The 22,255-nt window shown below is 38.3% G+C and overlaps 1 protein-coding gene and 1 pseudogene across 1 annotated transcript; both read left to right on the plus strand.

The window, feature by feature from the left end:
* Positions 1–452: 452 nt before the first annotated feature.
* LOC129410753 (5S ribosomal RNA) lies at positions 453–570 on the plus strand (annotated as a pseudogene).
* A 1,380-nt stretch (positions 571–1,950) lies between these two features.
* On the plus strand, positions 1,951–3,246 carry LOC129410734 (trichohyalin-like). Its single transcript, XM_055159628.1, has one exon. The coding sequence runs from the start codon at positions 1,951–1,953 to the stop codon at positions 3,244–3,246; it is 1,296 nt and encodes a 431-aa protein (XP_055015603.1).
* The last annotated feature ends 19,009 nt before the right edge of the window (positions 3,247–22,255 follow it).

Genomic DNA, 22,255 nt, shown 5'->3' on the forward strand with positions numbered 1-22,255 from the left:
GATCATGTTACAGTGTTAAGGTAGTCAATCATCTATAGGCGGAATGGACAGAGGAAACCACAACCTTAGATACAATAATTGTAGTAGTAATTGTAGCATAACATTGTTAAGTTATAATTTTCTGGTTACATGCAAAATCAAATATGAACATGGTTAGTTTTATTTCAAACATTATTCTGTCAACACAGACATTTACATCATCAGTCTGGCGTAATAACAGATTTGCTTCAGGTGCTTTGTGGAGTGGGTAAAACTGTTTTTAGTGTCATTACCATTGACATGCACTAGCCTAGCACCAGCGATCTCTGCAAATACAAGGACTGGATGGAATATTTACATCTCCAACACTCCGGGTAACAAGGAATTGAGTTCCTATGTCCAGAATTCCAGACTGTCCCTTTAACTTTATTAATACACAACTTTTAAAATAAATAAATAAAAGAAATAAAAGAAATTGTGACCATACCGGCTTGTCAAAGCTGGATCCCGTCAGATCTCAGAAGCTAAGCAGGGCCGGGTCTGGTTAGTACTTGGATGGGAGACCTCTGGGAAAATCAGGTGTCACAGTGGGATGCCAGTTGTAAAAACTGTCATTGTATCCTTAGGCAAGGAACTTCACCCCATTGCCTAGTATGAAAGTCCTGGGTGAGTGATGGTGGTGATCGGAGGGGCATGTGGCACAGATTGGCAGCCTTGCTTCTGTCAGTTTGCCCCAGGGCAGCTGTGGCTACAATGTACCACCACCAGGTATGGAGTGAAAGAATAATGCTCTGTAAAAAAGCATCTTTTAGTGTCCAAAAAAGCTCCATATAAAATTGATGCATTATTATTCATTATTATTAAATAAGTCTCAGTGCTTTACAGTGAGCAGTTGGCCAACAAGCTTAAAAAAGTTTGACATCAAGGAGCAGAACACTGAGACCCCTTTGCTGGAGCAGGGGTGTCGTGGATAAGTGCATTGAATGTGAAGTTAAGAATGAATTTAAAAAAAAAAAAAAAAAGAAAAGAAAAGAAATCACCAGGACTGTCACTGAATTTTAAAGTTTTGTTTTCAAAATGTGTCTCTTGAATATATGTAATATCAGTATTATGAGTATTATGAGACTTAAGATAGCTAAGGGCATTCTTTTAATTGGTGAGCCACAACCTTTTATGTTCCATGACACAATATTAACATCAAAATGATTCATGGCCATTGAATACACTATAGTTACAAGAGAACCCTATATCTCCACGTCTACAACTCATCTCACTGGTAGAATGTTCCCCTAAATAACACGAGAGAAAAAAGAAACAGTGCTCCAAAAAAGACCCTGGCAGTGTTAATGTCTATCCAACATAGTCCTCCCCTTCTGTGTGAATCCGGGGGTTGACCTCCTCACTTCTCATCAGCACTGGACAGCTCCTGGTGAGTATGAACAAGATAGGCCGGACAAGATCTGTCGTCAATGTTTTCAGTGGGTCTCCTCTGGCTAAAGTCAGCCTTTTCCTTCAGGGACGGCCAGAGTAAAACGCAAAGTAGAATAAATGCACCAACACTTGGAATAACTTTGAAAGGGGATGCTAAAAACAAACTTAAACCATGATCAGTGACAATTTTGCATAAGTAGTCTGGCAACCATCACATCACATTCTATAGCATGGCTCTGCTGACATCACCATAGCAACAGGTAAACTCTTGTTTGATGCGTCCCCTTTGTATGTAATGTAATGTGGGTAACCATGGCAACAGAATGTGTTTTCTTCAGAATGTTCCGTGGCTTTGATGTTGTCATAAAGCTTGCTTTGCAAAGCTTCTTGCTTTGACTCAGGCATATCAGGGTGTAGAAGACGAAGTGTGTGACACAAGCGAGTTAGCAATTGAGCCGGAAGCAAGCAGGCAAGTTTGTTTGTACCTTTATTAACATACGTCGTAAAACTTCTACATCTACGGTGTTTTACAGGAAGCAAATGGCTAACAAACCTGGTAACAACTGTGAGGTGGAGGAGCAGTGGCCCCCTTTGCTGAGTCGCAAACAGCGACGAACGCAAAGGAGAGCCCTCCTCCAAGAGGAAGAGGATCAGACTACCAACAAGGACAATCTTCTGCAGGTCTCCCAGGAAGATCTGCTGAAAGAAATACAGATGTTGAGAGCTCAATTAAGAGAGGAACAGGAGGAGAATGAAAAAGAGAGAGCTCTCCATCAGGAACAATATGAACGCAAGTATGTCTATGCAGAAAATCTCCAGAAACAAATACACCGCCTGAAAAGGGAGAAGTCCACTGCATATGACAAACAAATGAAAGACGTCAGGGCAGAGGTAAAGGATGAGCTCAAGGGACAAACCACTGCCAACGCTTTACTTCGAGGGCAACTTGGTCAAGTTAAGTTGCAGGAGAAAGAGCTAAAGGACCAGATCGCCACTCTCACCCAGCACCTGGAAAAGGAGCAGGTGGAGAAGCAGGACCTCATGCGTCTTGTGGCCGAACTTCAGTCCTCCCTTAAGGAAAAGGACCAGACCGCCGCAGCAGCTCAGACCAGAGTGGACATTCTGGTCCAAACCGAACTTCAAATCCTACTGGATGAGAAGGTGAGCCTGGAGTCAACTGTGGCAGAGCTTAGGTCCGCTCTCTGTGTGGAGAAACAGTCTGTTGAAGTCCTCCACGGCAGAGAGAAAGAGCAGAGCCAAATAATCCGAGAGGAGAAGGCAAAGTCACAAGCCTTAAATCAGACTCTCGAAACCGAACTTCAAATCCTACTGGATGAGAAGGTGAGCCTGGAGTCAACTGTGGCAGAGCTTAGATCCGCTCTCTGTGTGGAGAAACAGTCTGTTGAAGTCCTCCACGGCAGAGAGAAAGAGCAGAGCCAAATAATCCGAGAGGAGAAGGCAAAGTCACAAGCCTTAAATCAGACTCTCGAAACAGAGAGAAAAACTTTTAGCGCTGTGATTGAGCGGTGCCACACTACTTATGCTTCCCTTCTGCATCTAAAAGACCAGCTCGCCCAGAAACTAAACAACTCCAAGCAGGAGACGGAGCAGCTGAAGGTGCAGCACCAGGATGAGCTCAGTGCTCTGCAGAGCACTGAGGAGAACAAGAGGGCCCTGCTGCAGGACAAGATCCGGGAGCTTTCTGAGGCTCTGACCTCTTCAGAACAGACTAACCAGGAGCTCCAGGACAAGATTATGACCAAGGAGGAATGCAGGGAGAACATCAATCAAAAGAAGAGGCGAGGATGGTTCACGCGGTTCTTCTGTCGCACTTAGACCATCTGGAGAATTTAATGTACTTTGAGAACTAAAAAGTTCTCATCGTCCATTCAACTGAATTGAAAATGTTTTGATGGAACAATTAGCTCACGTATGAATTCTTAAATTTGTATTGGAGCTAAGGCCAAATATTTTCCATTCTTAACTTTTCATTAATGTTTATTATATATATATTATATATATATATATATATATATATATATATATATATATATATATATATATATATATATATATATATATATATATATATATATATATATATATATATATATATATGTTCATGTAATGTTTATATAAAATATCAAATAAAAATATTAACACTATATGTTGGTGTGACTGCACTATTATTTGCCTTTCTTGTAAATGCACATTCACATAATGACACTAAAGAACAACATATTTTCATTTAAATACATTTGAACATTTCCTTCAATGACACTGGAATGACTGCAGCACTGATTCAGCCGTTGACACACTGACTACAGTCTAATAGAGACTTGAGAATACATGGAGAATGAGTCAGAAGATCAGCCATTAAAATTAAAGAAGAAATGTTGAGCACTAGGCAGTAAATATATTTTCTGAGCACCCAAGCCTCAAATGCAGGACAAAACACAGATACAACTTTGAGCAACGACTCACAAGTCCATTTCACATGTGTCTCCATTAAGGTTTGGTTTTTCATCAAATTCAAACTGCATTGTAAAGTAGGACTCCAAGATGTGTTTTTTGAAATACCATAATTTCTTCCAGAAAGAACAAAATAGCAACAATAATAGAATAATTTTATTAAAACCAATCGTCAAAAGTCAAATTGAAAAGCTTTGTCAGGAAAATCACAATCAAACAACCATTTTTAAGTTAATAATTCCATTTGAAAAACAAACAAAATTTGCACAGAAAGGCTTGACTGCTCCGGGAGTTGAACCTGGAACACTCTTGCTGTGAGGTGAGTGTGCTAAATCTTTAGCTGATTAATTAAATGTAGTTATCTTAAAAGTTGATTGTCAACTTTTATTAGAATTTGGAATATTTAAAATTATTTGATGGCTTCTCACTTCTTTGACAAAATAAAAAAACAAGCATATAAACAATTTGTTGCCGTTTGTTTGTTATTACATTTGTGTATAGTATTTCTTGTCCTAACCTGCCAGGGACTACAGATTGAAATGAGCCATTTGACTTCTACTGACATTGGAATATGCACTGTGTCTTTAAAGGGACAGTTCGGAATTTTGGACATAGGGCCTCATTTCCTAGTGAGCCAGAGTGCTGGAAACGTGTGGAGACACTTTTTAAAATATTCCATCATTCTTGTATTTGCAGAGGTCGCTGGTGCTAGGCTAGTGCATGTCAATGGCCATAATTATCCTGCCACTGAAAACAGTCTTACCCACTCCACAAAACACCCGAAGCAAATCTATTTTATGCTGCAAGATTACTTTTATTTCAAATGTTATTCTGTGGATTTTAATGGACAATGCAATCACGTCCCTAGATACAGTAACACTGGTTTGAAATGTAAGACATAACATAGCTCTATATTGTCAGACTTGGTCTTATAGTACCAACAAAATCTATACCCTAATTTTTTAACTAGTTAAGACATTTTGCTCATGTACCGAAAATGCTGGCAATTCAGTCTCCTTCAGCAGAAACTGTTCTTTTGCCTTTGGGTAAGACACGTCATCCAGTATACCTGCAAACATGTGGTGATCAAAGAGGTTGGAGGCAAAGATTAGCAGCTACACCTCTGCAACTTTAATTTCTCAAAACAAAAGGCTGCTGCAGATATCAATGCACAGTTTTGATCATGTTGCAGTGTGAAGGTATTCAATCATCTCTATAGGCATAATGGACAGATGCAATCACAATTGTAGATACAATAACAACGGTTTGAAATGTAAGACATAATGTAGGTTCTCAAGACGAATATCCAATCAGAAAGCAAAACAAACTTCAAATGAGTCTGTGATTTGGCTCTCCAAGCATATTTCCAGCATAAAACGAGTGTCCAATAAGAACTTTTTTTTTTTTCCATCAAATGCATGCGCTACATCCATTTTGATTGGCCCAAAGTTTGCCAAAGAGTGTAGTGAGTCAAAATGGTCGACTGCTCTGAACATCTGTGTTTGTAACAGTTGAAAAATCCAGTCCAAGCGCAAATATTTCTCAAATAAATGGCAAATTATGGATCTTGGTCTGTGAAATTGCGCAGAGGCAATTGCACTTTTTTTGTTTTGAAGGCAATAAGGACCTTTTTAGTTTACTTACAGACTTGATATTTTGCACTTTCATAGCTAAGGCCCTAAACTAAACATTTTTTTTTTTATGTCCAAAAAGTTGTTTATACATGTTTGCTGTGTGTCTTGTATGAAAGAGTGTGAATTTTATTTTCTGTTTTACTTGTCCTATAGCTTTTATTACAGCCATATGACACAACTACAGCATGAAAATTGTGAAATAACAGATTGTACTGAAAAAACTTCACTTCACACACTTCATTAGGGAGTAAAAGGAGGAGTTTTAATAGCAAAATTAAGAAAAAAATCCAGGCGAGGACAAATGTACCAAAATTGTCTGGAAGGGTTAACCAGTTGATTTAGGTTATGGTCCCATTTAGGGCTTTCTGCTGATTTTTTTTGTATGCACCTTTAAGTAAGTGAAGCAATGAGAATGAGAATAAGTAGTTAAAAACAGCACCTGCTAAATAATCAGTATAGGTTTGTGTGGTACAGACTTTAAAAATATGGAGAAGCTTCATAGATTGTCACAGATCTGATCTGAAATTTGGTCTGGTGGTGTCCCCTGTTCGTCTCCATGGAAATATATACGTTTTAATACCATACTCTCGAATATTCTGAGCAAAGCAATAACTCCACGAGAAATGTTCCGCAGTGCAACTTTAATTAAATAAAGCCTACACTACCCTAACTTTTTTTTCCCTTATTCAAATGCTTAGTCAACATTTCCAAACTTACCAGAGAAGTTGCTGCTGCCGCCGTGCCTGTGCGATTGTGTGAGTGACAGTGACAGGTGCAGACAGGTGCAGGATTAGACTTTCAGATGCCCCGTCATGAGGCAGCAGATCCGCAGTGCTTTGCATCCTCTAGCAGATGCTCCAATACTGATGACACGCGGAGTCAGGGAGCGAGGAAGAGACCTTAATCCGATCAACCAACTCCAAACATAAACACACGAGAGCCGTCCCAGAATGCAGTGAGAGGAGGAGCCTGCAGGGGGCTAGGGAGCAGACAGGCAACTGCAGGTCGTGTAAGGAGACTGGATCTGAGGCATGTTTGTGATGGATTTAAAGTGTATTATGTCACTTTTCTCCTGAGAGTCCGCCACCTGTTTGTCTCCATGGAGATGCTTTGCCTTGAATGTTCCAAAGTACAGCGCTTAACGTGTCTATCCTGTTTTTATTCCATTACATTTGTCTTTATTGTCTAAAAACAAACTTAAAAACCATGCATGTGAGCTGTGAGCAGGGTCACCTCTCCATAGATCAGACCTGTAACTTGGCTTGGGGACATAATGTGTTTGACTCTATATGCTTAATGCCATGCTGTGGAACAATCCAGGCAAAGCAATGTCATCTGCATGGAGATAAGAATGTGTCAGTTATACTCCAGAAAAGCTACATAGTCTTCTGAATCCATGTATCAGTCGTTCATTTGTTTTTCAATATAAAACCAAAAATAAGAAAACTAAAAAACATTCATTATTTGTCTCCAAAACCAAAATAAAAAAAAAAAAAAAGATAATGGCTGTTTCCCGTTCACGTGACTTCTGTGACCAGGACTAAACCAGGACTAAACCAGGTCTGGGATCAGACCAGAACTGAGACCAGGATCAGACCAGAACTGAGACCAGGATTGAGACCAAAAACAGGACCAGGATTGAGACCGGGAACAGGACCAGGACTGAGACCGGGACCAGACCAGGACTGAGACTGGGACCAGACCAGGACTGAAAACGGTTTAGTCCTGGTGTAGTCCTGTTTTATTTCTGATTCAGTCCTGGTTCAGTCCGTATGCGGCATGAAAGTCTGCCATCGCATTCATGAAAGTGACGTAAACAGGAAAGGGCAGTTATCAATTTTTTCATTTTGGTTGGAGGCAAATAATGAAGAAAAACTGTTGGTTTTTCATTTTCTTATTTTTGGTTTTATATTGAAAAACGAATGAACGAATGATACACAGATTCTTCTGTCTTTTATCTATTTGTATTGGATTTGGATTAAAGTTGATGTCAGTCCAAGACATTAGTGTAGACTATATCTAAATATTTGTTGTTTTGAAATTTATTATAGAAATAAAAAATATATAGTATCTAAGATAAACAAATCCAAGCATTTTCAATTTATTGATTTTCTCTACCAGTATTTTAGGCCGTGTAGAGACTATTTGTCAAATAAAAGTAACAAACAAAAGCAGTAAGCAAACTCAGAACTAAACATAACTCAAATAATCACTTTTGAGCACCATGGGTTTGTGGTTTACGCAGTGACAAAAAACAAATCAATGTCCATGACCAGAGCTGTGTTTCCAGATTTATTTCCAGTTTTAGGCAAACAACAAGGATACAGTCCCTGACAAAAGTCTTGTCGCTTATCCATTTTGTAGAAACAAAAGCTTATAACCTGACTTTAAATTAATCGATTGGTTTTAGAAATGTCTCATATGAAAGCTAAAACCCTCCCAAATTATGCTCAATAAACTAAAATAAATTAGCTTCACTGAAAAAAGATTGATCATTTAATGAACACAGAAAGGTCAGATTTTGGCAAGACAAAAGTTTTGTCACCTACAGAAAATTGAACAAATAATTTACTTCAAATACAAAAATATGTTGCATAACATCAGTGAATTAAGTAGTGGTGCTGTGAGATCCATATTTAATATCTTGTATGACTTCCATGAGCTTGAAGGACGCATCCATGCGGTTCAACAATGATTCATACAATTTGTTGATGAAGTCATCAGGAATAGCAAAGAAAGCGTCTTACATTCCTCCCAGAGTTCATCAAGATTCTTTGGTTTTGCCTTCCATGCTTCCTCTTTCATTCTACCCCAGACATGCTCAATGATGTTCATGTCTGGTGACTGGGCTGGCCAGTCCTGGAGCACCTTGATCTTCTTCACCTTGAGAAACTTTGATGTCGAGATAGAATTATGCGATGGAGCACCATCCTGCTGCAAAATTTGACCCCTTTTATGGTTGGGAATGTAAGAGGTAGCTAATACTTCTTGATATTTTAGGTTATTGATATTGCCTTCCACCCTGCAAATGTCTTGCACAGCCCCATACTGGATGGAACCCCAGACCATGATTTTTCCGCCACCAAACTTAACTGTTTTCTGGGTGAATCTTGGATCCATGCGGGCTCCAGTAGGTCTCCTGCAATATTTGCGGCGGCTGTGATGTAATTCAACCCAGGATTCATCTGAGAAATCCACCTTCTGCCACTTTTCCAGTGTCCATCCTTTTAGCAGGCTGTGGGCCTTGGCAAATGCCACATGGTTTTTTAATTGCCTTTTGTTTAGTGCTGGTTTCTGTGCACTGATTCGACCATGGAGGCCATTTCGAGACAGAATTCTACAAACTGTTCAGGTTGACACAGGGACTTGAGGTGACCAGGCCTGGTGGAGTCTGCTGCAGTGGAAAAGGGGCTGGCCTTGGATTTTCGAATCAACAAACGATCCTCCCGAGCAGTTGTCTTGCGGGGTCTGCCGGACCTGGGCTTGTCAAAAACATCTCCAGTCATTTCAGATCTTTTTCTTATTCTTTGTACTTGACGCTGAGACACATTGAAGGTGTCACCACCTCAGCAGTGGATCTGGTCTTCAGCCTCTTGATAATTAACGCTTTGGTCTCAGGGTGGATCTTAGGCATGCTGTCAGAGGTCAAGTTGCAGCTGATGTGAAGGTCTGGTGTGCTGGGGTTCTTTTTATACACACCCACTAATTGATTGATCAGTAACTGATCACAGGTGAGGCTGTAATCTAGGATTGGGTGCATCATATGACAAGGCGACAAGACTTTTGTCTTGCCAAAATCTGACCTTTCTGTGTTCATTAAATTATCAGTCTTTTTTCAGTGAAGCAAATTTTTTTTAGTATATTGAGCATAATTTGGGAGGGTTTTAGCTTTCATATGAGACATTTCTAAAACCAATCGATTAATTTAAAGTCAAGTTATAAGCTTTTGTTTCTACAAAATGGATAAGCGACAAGACTTTTGTCAGGGACTGTACATGTTTAAGGCCTACTCTTGCTGTTTCTCCTATCCGCTGGTAAAAAAAACCATAGGCCCACCCAGGTGCACTTTGCTCTACATGTACCACCCTCCTTTATCCCCAAGTGACCCAGATAAAACCAAAAAACAGAAAAGGTACTAACGTAAATAATAAGAATTTAGAGTAAAATTAACAAACATAATATTAACATAGCAAAAATATATTATGCAAATTAACAAAACTAAATTAGTAAACTAATTAACAAACAAAAATAATAAACTAAAGTAAGCAAATAGCTCCGACAGGCAGAACAATATAAAATCCAGATTATTTGCTTTGCATAAATAAATAATTATGAAATGGAAAATTAGGCGTTTTCTTACAGGACCCATATTACACAGTTTTATGATCTATGTTAAAGTAATGTTGTTTTCTCATCACAAATAAAAATGTATTTCCATTGAACTTGTCATTTTGGATTAAAATTTGCATGTGATTCAACTAAACATTTCAGTGGGTTTTGATCTGCAGCTTTAATTCTCCACTAATTATTAAATACTTCTTGTGAATTCCTCATTGCAGCCAGTTTAATCCAGTCACTCACCTTAAAGCTTTGGTGACAGGAAATTAAACCACTAAAATTAACATCACCCTTGTGATTCCATCTTCTCTTGATAAGACAGTCTGTTTAACCTTACGAAAGATTTTCTATTCATGTGGATCCTAGATGAACACTGTTATAAACATTGTGCACAGAGAGTCCCATGACATCTTGGGAGGATGTGCAGATAACATTGGGAGCTTATGGATTCCCCCTGCAGTGGTATTGACAGCTCAGTCAATAAGGCAGCGGGCTAACCTTACTATTCACTTAACATTGACCAGAAGTGCGTTTCCAGGACAACGCAGCGAGAAGAGCAATGGGCATCCCGATACACGCCATAACGTCACATCGTTACAGCTGATTCTGAGGAGGCCAACAAAAGGGAGTCAGTGGTTCAACATCTGCTCCTTTCTAACGCTGTTATGAGCAGAAAAGAATATTTTTAAAAGAACAGTTTCATTTACAAAGTGTTTTTCCATGTTATTGTCGATATTATGCAAAATGTGCTTTTAAAAATGTGTTTAAAACCACTGTTATAGTGTTGTTTGTGTATGTTTTTTAACATACCTGGGTGTGATGTGAAATTTGGAAAGTACTCTTCTGTGTAAAGTCTGCACATCTACATCACAATTGTTCTGATCATTTCAATAAACAACTGCCAAGACTAATACACATCTCATTGTGGAAGTTGACTTATATACTGTATCTGGAAATGTATATCCACGTTTTCAAACATCTTTTTGTTCTCCTTCAGCAACCATGATAACCTGTTTTTATAATTTTACTTTTTTTTTTTACTGTTAACCATAAAACATAGATACTAATGTGTGTTTAATAAAATACTTTAGACTTGTCTATTTAATTATGTGGTGTGGATACATGCTCTCTTAATGATATCTAATAATATCTAATATCTGACTGCATACTCCATTAAAAAAATTATTGAGAAACAAAAACATAGAAATAATTCGAGAGAACCTTTGGAACAACAGGAGTTGAATTAAACAGAAAAAATGCAAGCTTAAAGAAAAGTAAAATCTACAAAAAATATTATGTACAGTAAGTAAATATGACTAGGGCTGGGTATCATTCAGAAGTTGCCGATATGATACATAACCTGATACACAGGACATGATACTATACATATCTCGATACAGTGAGCTTTTGATTCGATACGATATATTTCAAATCGATTCAATAAAAGTAAAGGCTAAAAAGTCTTTGTTAAACCACTTCTTGTGCAAAGTGAATATGAAACCATTTTAATCAAATCAAATCAATTTAATCAAAACTGCAAATATGTCAAATGTGTTGCATGCACTGCAAAAAATAAAATCTAGCCAAGTTAAGATGACTTGAATTAAGAAAGTTTCATCATGATTTGAGTAAATTTCACTTGACAAGTAAAATTATCTATCAGCGGAATAAGACTTTTTGTACTTAAAACATGAAAATACACCTTGCTACACTTTAAATAAGAAAAACAGCAACTCTTTGCCCTTAAAATAAGAAACAAAATCAATATTATACTTATTCCATTGGTAGAATCTACTCAAATAAAGTCAAATGTTCTCAATTTAAGTCATTTAAACTAACCTAGATATCACTTTTTGCAGTGTGAATGAGTTTTCTTCATCTGAACAAGCAACAAAACTGTAGCGCTGTAACAAAATAATTTTGTAAAATATACAAAAAAATACTCTTAGAGATCGAATACAAGTAGCTGATACAGCAGCCCATGATATCGATACTGTATCATCACATTAATATGGCTATGTCTGTACCCACACACACACACGCACACACGCACAAGCACACACACATACACACACACACACACACACACACACACACACACACACACACACACACACACACACACACACACACACACACACACACACACACATACACACATACACACACACACACACACTCATTTTTAGTTTTCAGAACAAACTTATTTATCTCCTTTATCCTTTAAATCTACCCCATAGCCCCTTTACACTCCTCCTATGCCCACCCTTTGAAATCACACTCCACACAGTTAGCTGACACAGGACCTCCTTTCTCTGCAGTCCACCCAAAACACACACACACACACACACACATTGACACACACTGCCTCGCATTCTGTCCACTGCTCCGTGCCAAAGGTTCAAGCACGCCCTGACCTCCTCCTCTGACCAGACCTCCACAGCGCCCCCCATCTCCCCTCTCTCCCCTCTCCATAGTGCTGAGGCATCACCAGGCCCCGCCACACCCCTGACCCGGAGCTGTCCCCCATTACAACAGCGCTCGCAGTCGGAAAGCTTTTAGGGGCTCCGGTAACGCTGAAAGATGGATGGCGTAAAATGGTCGCGGAGGAGAGGGGAGGAGGAGGGGGGAGAGCAGGTGGTTAAGAAGAGAATGTGCTCCTTAATGGGTTGCCAGGAATGTAATTTAATAATTATGAAAAGTGAGTCAGAGGAGTTGGTCGGACGGACGGATGGCGAGCGCGTCTGTGGAGGGAGGGGAGACGAGTGCAGGGTGAAGGGAGAAGAGAGGAGGGGGGTGCGCATGCTCGAGTGCAAGCAGGATCCCTCGCGATGGAGAACAGGTAAACAGAAGCGGCAGAGGCACGCGAGCAAGGTCAATGGGAATAGTCTGAAAATCATATCATTTCTAGCTGCTTATTTATATTAACATGAGATTTTAGATTTTCACTTGTTATGTAGCCACAGTCGCCTTGGGGCAGACTAAGATGTGATGTCCATCAGTTACATAATCACACTATACACTACATAATCAACATATTGACAAAGACAAGTTTGACGAGGTGTCAGGCCGAAGGACACAGGCCTTATGCAATGTCATAGTTGGAATTAAACCACATCCCTTGTGTTATTAGTTAATATAATAATAATTAAATTCAAGTTTATTTATATATAGCACATTTAAAACAACTTCAGCTGACCAAAGTGCTTCACATACAAGTCAACAAAATAGAAGAAACAACCGATATATATATATATATATATATATATATATATATATATATATATATATATATATATATATATATATATATATATATATATATATAATATATATATATATATCTGACAGGAAGAGGAAGGTTGTTCCACAGTCTGGGCGCTGCCACAGAAAAGGCTCTGTCACCTCCCGTCTTGAGCCTAGTTCTGGGCATGACCAACAGGAGCTGGTCAGCTGATCTCAGGGCTCTGGGCAGAGTACAGGGCTCCCTCAAATAGACTGGACCCATAGAGTGCAAACATTTGAAAACAATTAATAACATTTTAAACTGCACCCTATATGAGACAGGGAGGACAGAGGACCAAGCACTCTGAGAACTGTACTACTATCACTTGTATACTATATTTTATGCAATCAATATTTACCATTTATTAAGGTGCACCTCAGTACCTTTATTCAGTCACAATATGTCACAATGTGTAATCTCAAAAATTCAAGGCTCAAAACAGTTCTGTTCAGTTGTGCATATGACTGAAAGATTTTCATTTTCCATTTTGCACTCTTCTCTCTAATTTAATGTCTCTCTCTCTTTTAATTTTATGATGATTATTTATGTTTTGATTTGTTTTTATTGTGATTTTAATGTATTTCTTATTCTGTAAAGCACTTTTTAAAAGATTTACACTCTTATACAATGGAACATATAACATAAGTGAAATCATCATGGAAATGAAAATAACCACAACAAAAAAATTGCCCAAAAAGGAGTGGGAAAAAGAAAACTTATTTAATCCCACCCTTACTCTTCTATTTTAACACAATGAGCTTCCTTTTGCATTTTTCAGACATTTTGCATTAAACTCTATGAACTATTTACAAGTGCGGACAAAGAGTAACAATTATAGCTTGGTAGTGTAACATAAGAAGACCAACAATGGTAATGTTAAGGATACAGACAATGGTAACAGATAACAGATACAAGTAATGTAATGGACTGCACTACAGAAGAAAGTATTATTCTAATATTATGACCCACTCTCAATATACTGTCACCAGACCATATGTTTATATAACAACTTGAATTTATGGATATTTTGGCATTGCTTGAGATGTGTATCCAGACTGTTCCAAAGTTTTACACCACATATAGACACACAGAAACTTTTACGGGTATTATACTTTGAATTACTTTGTGTATGAATTGCGCTAAACTTGCCTTGCCTTAATAGCAAATTATTCAAATAAAATCTAAATTAAAAACATGCGTTCAGGCTTGTCTCTCCACAGATCTGAGCTGTACCTTAGCTTGGTGACATCAGAAAGATTGAACATTGGGGCCATACCGGCTTAACAAAGCCTGATCAAGTCAGATCTCAGAAGCTAGTAGTGGGCCTGGTTAGTACTTGGATGGGAGACCGCAGAGAAAATCAGGTGCCACAGTGGGGTGCCAGTCACAAAACTGTTGTTGTGTCCTTAGGCAAGACACTTCACCCACATTGCCTACTATGAATTTGGTGTGTGAGTGATGGTGGTGGTCGGAGGGATCGATAGCGCCGACTGGCATGGCAGCCGCACTTCCGTCAGCATGCCCCAGGGCAGCTGTGGCTACAATAGTAGCTTATCATCACTGGGTGTGGAGAGAAAAGATTAATGAATCTATAATGCTCTCTAAAGTGTCTTTGTGACATATGTCTGTGAAAAGCGTTATATAAATAAAGACTTAGTTACACTTAGTTACACTGGAAAAACAATATCTAGTTAAGATAAAATGGCTCAAATTAAGAACATTTTACTTTATATAAGTAAATTCAACTTGACAAGTAAAATTATCTACCAATGGAATAAGTGTGTTCTTCTTAATTCAAGCAATATTAGATTTGCAAGTGCAAAAAGTTATTTTTCTTATTTTAAGTATAGCAAGATGTATTTTCACAGTTTAAGTACAAAAAGTCTTGTTCCACTGGAAAATCATTTTACTTGTCAAGTGAAATTTTGTGAAATTATGATAAAACTCTCTTAATTCAAGTCATGTTACCTTTTTTAAGGTGAAGATGTAAGTTCTTCATCGTTAAAAAAATATGTAAAATAATTTTGCCTGTACAATAGTGTCTCCCCTTATATAAAAATGAGTTCTTTTTTTCCTCTTACTGTAGTGTATGCTTTCATAAACACTAGGGCTGCTGGCCTTTAATTATTTAGCCAATTAATCAGTTGATGGTGTCTTAGTTGTACAAAATATGTATTAGTTAAGTAATCATCTTAGTTAGATTCTAAAGATTTATATGGAACAACAGCAGGAAGTAGGTTAGTGAGTGAGTTGGCTGAAGATTTGGTATTTCTTGGTACTAATGATTCACAAGTTTAACCTCTTGTTATATAAATACATAGTTCCCTAGTACGTGTTTTCTGCATAAATGGTTGTTTTTGCATGAACTCCAGTGCAGGTGTAGTGTTGTGAGTGCAGTTTAGGTCATGTCTTTAGTCGATCACAGCCCTAATATAAACCAGTGAATGAGAACACTATAATTCTCCCTCTGTCCTCACACGTTTAGCTTCCTGTATGCTGTGCTTATTGCTGTTGTTGTTGTTGTTGTTGTTGTTTACTGGTGCACAGGCAGATGGAGTGTGGCTCTCTCCTCACAGCAGAGGCTCATTACCTAATGCTCTGCTCCCTGCACAGATCACTCATCCCTGACAGCTCCTGCACAAACTAATACATCTCTGCTCAGAACGCTAAAACTCAGGTAAACACTGGGTTTGATCTGAGCATAAGAACGGTTTGGGTGATGTTTACATGGATTATTTAGGTTCTGTCTAAAAATGTGTTTTAGTTTTTTCCTGTTATATGCAGTGTATATAAATGGACATACCTAACTTACTAGCCATGGTGTTCCAAAAAGAGGGATTATCAAACTATGTCACTTCGCGCATGTCTCCTGCAGAAAGAGCAAGAGACATGCACGAGTCTTGCATGTCCTGTCTGGTATCATGTCAGTGTTTTGTAGGATTTCAGCAGATTTTAGACTCTCCCGGGGGCAGGACTAGACCATAAACTCTTTTAGTGCGCTGACAACAGACCGCGGCGCTTTCTACACTTAAGAACAACACACATAAACAAATAATCAGTCTATGGGAAGTTAGCATGGGCGTGCTTCCAGGTCCATTGACTCCAGTTCCAATTCACTTCGTATGGAAAAAACGCTGCCCCTCTTCCAGTAACTGTTGCAGTGAGCCTCCTCATTTTGGTGTTAAAATCTTTGTATTAGCCCACTCAACACGATCCTGGTGTTTTTATTTCACTATTTTATCTGTTAATAAATTCCATTCCTAATATGGAACACCGCTCCGAATTTACCGTCTAACTGTAGCCTCGTGAGCTTCATTTGACAGGAGCCGAAAGCTCTGGGTGATGACTCAACATCACACTCCATTTGGCCTCTTCTTTATACAGTCTAAACATTTTGAGGACTTTTTCCTATTCAAAAGATATTATATCTTGTTTTAAAAATGTTTTTTTTTAATCATTCTAAACCCCATGGATTGTGAGAAGAGTGGCTTATAAGGTAGTAAGTAAAAAAATCTGTGACATTCTCATAATATTTAGAAATCTTAGAATATTTAGAAATGTAGTGTTGTGGTGTAGTATCAGAAGCAGTTCTTTTGAATTGTATAACTTTTATATGAAAAAGATTTATCTATTTAATAAACAAAGCTAATTCTGAACTGTGGTGTCTGGACAGAGATGCCAGCAACAGAGAAACTAAAACTGCCATATCAGAAAGAGTGAGGTCAGAATTGTATCAAATGAGCAACATTTTTTACTGCTGAAAACTTGTCTTCTAATTTATGAGCTTCATCCTGATGAGAAGGATGTTGCACGACAAAAAAAAAATATATATATATTTTGAATGAGGAAGCGTCCTTACAAAATCCTACAAATCAGAAGTGAATCATTTGCCTGAACCTTCTGAATATCTAGGAGGACATGTTTTCATTGGTAAAAGTGTGATTATTTTATAATGATCTTTGCCTGCAAATTGTTGTACATACACATCAAAAATAGTGTACATTGTTAAAATATCACTCTGACAAATAAGTTTTCAGGTTGGGAGTCTGCCACCATGGAAATGCTATTGCTTTGCTTGTGATGTTCTACTTATATAAATGTCTTTATTTAATTGTGTGTGTTTTTATTGCTCAAAAATACCTTTAAAAACATGCATTCTGACTGTGAGTGGAGTCGCCTCTTCACAGATCTCACCTGTAAATTGGCTTGGTGGCGTCTCCTGCTTGTCTATGGAGATTGATAAGTTTAATATCATATTTTGGAACATTAAAGGCAAAGAAATAACATCTCCAGGGAAACAAGCATTTGGCAGAAACGCTTTAGTTACACAGTGCACCCTCAACTCCTATGGAATAAACCGTTGCTGTGGTGTTTACATTACACTGACATTACTCCCGATTACTGCCCACTCATCTCCATATAAACATAGTTAGCCAAGTAAAGTTTGCATCTAGTCCCGGGGCCGTTCAGTTAGCGCTGACCTTGCAGGACTCTCCTCTCCTCCATCTGCCTCCTACTCACCGGAGAGGCCCTGTGTGTAATGAGGCAACGCCACCTCACCTCCCCTTTAACGTCCTCCTCCCCTTTAACATCCTCCAAATGTGATTAGCGTGCGGGCGGCTAATGGCTCCCCTTCTGCTCCCCCCCAGACACCCGGCCCTCACCAAGGAAAACATACACACGGATATATAGGCCATGTTTTAAATAGTGAGGTGTAGGGATGTGACAATAACTGATATATTGTGATATCGTACCATCAAAAGTCTCACAGTAACATCGTGGGCCATCACAATATATCATTATAAGTTTATTTTCTTTAATTCATTGTTATGGTGCAGGATTTACTAAAAAAACAGAGAGAACTACATTACCCATAATCCTTTGCTTTGTTTCAGTCCAATCTACATGATTAAAAAACTGTTATTAAGCACTTTTAAATCGCACAATCACTGGACTTTGACAGAAAAGTAGCATATTCACAGTTCTGTAAGCCTCCTTAAAATATCGCAATAAACATCGTAGCGTGGCATGCATATTGTAGAAATATCGTATCGAGAGAATTGGACATCGTTACGTCCCTAGTGAGGTATGGAAACAAGAATGATGACAGAGATAAGAAGATGTTACAAATTAAGTGTGTGTGAAAACTGTGTGTGATTTCTGTCTTTGTTTGGCTGAGTTCTGATCGCAAACAAAACACTCCTTGTAATGTCATGTGGTAATACAGGAAGTGCTCCACTGTGTTTTTAAACTCCATACAGCTTCACTAGAATCATTAGGATAAATTGAACCATACCATTTCCAATTACTACTCAATGAAATGTGCAAGATAGCGGTGAACTTGTAAACTACCGCTTCAGGACATCACAAGTAGGGCTGGATATAGTTAAGAAGTTGCTGATATGATACATACCTCAATACATGGGCCACGATACGATACATATCTTGATACAGTGAGTTTTCGATATGATACAATTTGATATGATATATTTGAAATCGATTCAATATGGTTCAATAAAAAATAATGCTAAATTGTGGCTGTGATACTAAAAGTCTTTATTAAACCACTTCTTGGGCAAAGTTAATATGAAACACAAACATTTTACTCATTAAAACAGTGAAAATGTGAAATGTGTTGCATAAATTAGTTTCCTTCCTCTGAACAAGCAACAAAACTGTAGCGCTGTAACAAAATAATTTAGTCAAATTTACCAAAAAATACTCAATATATCAATATATTGCAATATATCGATACAGCAGCGCACAATTTTGATACTATACCATCACATTAAATGATACAATATATTGATATTTGAATATTTTTGCACACCCCTAATCACAAGATGGAACAGAGCATTTTGAGCTTTGGAGATGTAGACAAGACTAATAATAAAAATCATTTATTATTTTCCTTTACACTCAAACATTTGTGACAAAAACCCCCAAAGAAACAAAAAATACATCTCCAGGTTTGTTTTTGACGAGGTGAAAACATTCTAACATGGCTTAAAGCTCAAAACAGACAATTTCAAGTGATATGGGCTCTTAAAAATAAAATAATGTTTACAGTATTCTCCTTTGCTCTCTCTTCCCCTCCTCTTTTTCTCTACATTACTCCTCCATCTGGGCTTTTAGCAGGCTTGAATGTAATCCACCCTCTCTCCTCTTCTCTAATCCTCTTCTTCTTCCATTCACTGCTCCTCCCTCTTCCTCTCCTCCTTTCCTTTGCTCTTCTTCTCTCCTCTCTTCCTATCCTCCTTCACTCTCCCCTCTCCCCTCCTTCACACACTCCAGTTTCGGCTATCAACCCAAAATCTATAAACAATAGGACAAACTCTCCAGTTAAGGTAGTTCTGACCTATAGCCGAACTCAAGATCTGGAGACTGGTCCTCAAGCACTGTATGGCCATAGTCATTGATTTGAAGATTACTTTGAAAATGTATTTAGCTGCAGAAAACAAATACCTGCATTAAAATGTATTTTGTAACGTTTTCTGATACATAGTTCAATCAGAATACTGTATTCTGAATAGTTAGAATACTTTCACATGAAGTTGCATTTAAATTATAGTGTAAAGACACAACATAGAATTAAAAACAGCTTCATATTAGTTTCACTCTTTGTTGACTGATTGGAGAAGGAAGAATAACACATGCACACATTGTAAGAGAGTTTTTTTGATTTTTTTTTTCTATTTTTCTCTCTGATTCTGTGCAGTTTAAAGCCAACATTGTGTGATCAAGTACTGCAATGTATTCCAAAATTTGTGTACACATGTATTCAGTTACTGAGAAGTTCACTTCTCCTGACAGTTTGCTCCAGGGACTTTGGTTGAAAGATGAATCAAATGCAGAGAATTATAATCGCTCACGGGGGATTAGTAAAGCATACCTTAGAACAAAAAATGCAAATTCCACCTTGTGATGTCATGAGGTGATCCAGGAAATGCTCCTTTTGCCAGCAATCATAACATTTGGTATTCTTGGCAACTTGATCTGAATGCCTTTTGCTTGATAATCCTAACATATACATTTAAACTAAGTTATCATGACATGCAGAAGTTATTTCTTGGCAGGTTTGCATATGATACTCCCTTCTCCCTGTCCGCTTCTTTGCTTTTTTCCACTCTCCCTCTCTCCCAGCTTGCCTATGTTTGCAGGTTTGCATGTGAATCTGCGGGCCACGTGGAGGAGCGGCCTGGATTGATGTCATTGTCCCGGCACACTGACCTTTGCTGTAATACCCGCGGCAGACATCACAAACTCTCACATCAATTTGGACCGATTGGATGCGGCATGTCTCGGCTAACTCGATTTGCGGAGAAATGCACCTGTCTCTGCTCTCCCCTCCCTATGGATTTGCACAGGGGAGGGGGGAGGGGGGTCCGTGGAGTGTTTACTTTCTGCTGAAGAGTCCACTCTCTGCCCCTCCCTCCTTTTCTCTCTCCGTACAGTCTTTCAGTCCAAACATATGGACTAGTAAGTAAGCCCTGGCAGAGGAGAGATGGTAGTAGCTGAAAGGTTTACCTAAGCAAGAGACAGACATTTTTATTCAGTCACTTTAAATTATTTTTGTATAGACCAAAATCATAACAGTGGTCACCTCGTCACGTTTAACAAAATTGTTGATTTAACCAACAGAAAATTAAAATCAAACAGTGAAACAGCCATTGGTCAATAGACTTTTTTCACAACGACTGGAAGTGTCAGAGGGTTTGGGTTTGTAGAACTTCTGGTTAATGCTTTTCTATGGCAAATTGTCTGTGGAAATGTCTAATGTATTCTCCATTGGGTACATAAATCTGCCAGCCCCATCACCAAATCTTCAACCAACAAGGTCGACAAAGGATAAACATTCTTCCATGAAAAATTTATCCACAATTATCAAGGTAAGAAAGATGAAAACTTAAAGGTGAACAACGACTAGTATTAGCGAACTATTGAGCAAAACTGTTGTTATGGACATGAATAAAACTTAAATAACTTGTTAACTCAAACTGTTCAAACTAGTTAAAATTAAAATTGATTTCATGATATTGATATTAGCATAAATAGATTTTTTCAAATGCTAGACATTGCTAGTTTAGTTTAGTTTAGTTTCTAGACGTTAGTTTTGCTCAGGAGTAGTTCACTAATGCTAGCCGTTGTTCGCCTTTGAGTTTTCATCTTTCTTACCTTGATAGATGTGGATAAATTCTTCATGGAAGAATATTTAATCTTTCTGGACCTTGTTGGTTGAAGATTTGGTGACGGGGCAGATTTATGAAGCTGGTGGAGAGTAGGCGAAACGTTTCCACAGACATTTTTCCATAGACAACCATTAACTGGAAGTTCCATAAACCTAAAGTGGGGCACTTCTGGCTATTGTGAAAAAGGTCTATAACCAACATTCACAGTAAACAAGCAAATGGATAACGGTAACGACAACAGAGCGCCCCCTGTCCTGCTTCTCGGCAAGGAAAAACAAAAAAAAAGCAAAAAATAAAAAAAAAAATTATATAAAAGAAGCTTACTTGGTCCAATCTTATTGCTCACTTCTTATATTTCACAATGATAAGTTTTTGAGAGCTTTTCATAACTTTCAGGGGACAGAGCAGAGGTTTGCCACCAAGCTAATGACAACAATAAGTAGCATGCTTTCTCCAGCCTTTCTGAAGCCTCTGAATTTCCTTTGGGATCAGTAAAGTATCTATTTATCTTCTGTACAGAGTCTGCATGTTCTTTCCATGTCTGAGTGTGTTTCCTTTGGGCACTCTGGTTCCCCAAAGCATGCACCACAGGTCAGATCCTCTAGTTAAAGAAGTCCTGACCAAGTGCAACTCAAGATCTGAAGATGGGTCCTTGAGTGCTGCACAGCCATAGTTTACCTCCCTGACAGGTTGCCCCAGTGATTGTGTATACCTTAGCCCTAAAAATGCAAATTCCACCTTGCGATGTCATGAGGTGTTCTGGGAAGTGCTCCACGCATCTTCCCTACACTCATTTTGGCGATACAAAACTCAAATTGCATCAGCTTGCAGATCTTACAATTCTTGCACTTTCTGCCAACGATCATTACATTTGGTTTTCTTGGCAATTGGGCTGAATCGCTTTTACTTGCTAATTCTTACATATA

The sequence above is a fragment of the Boleophthalmus pectinirostris genome, unplaced genomic scaffold (assembly GCF_026225935.1).
Source record: "Boleophthalmus pectinirostris isolate CB_2022bp ecotype Guang Dong unplaced genomic scaffold, ASM2622593v1 HiC_scaffold_23, whole genome shotgun sequence".
NCBI classification, from domain to species: domain Eukaryota; kingdom Metazoa; phylum Chordata; class Actinopteri; order Gobiiformes; family Gobiidae; genus Boleophthalmus; species Boleophthalmus pectinirostris.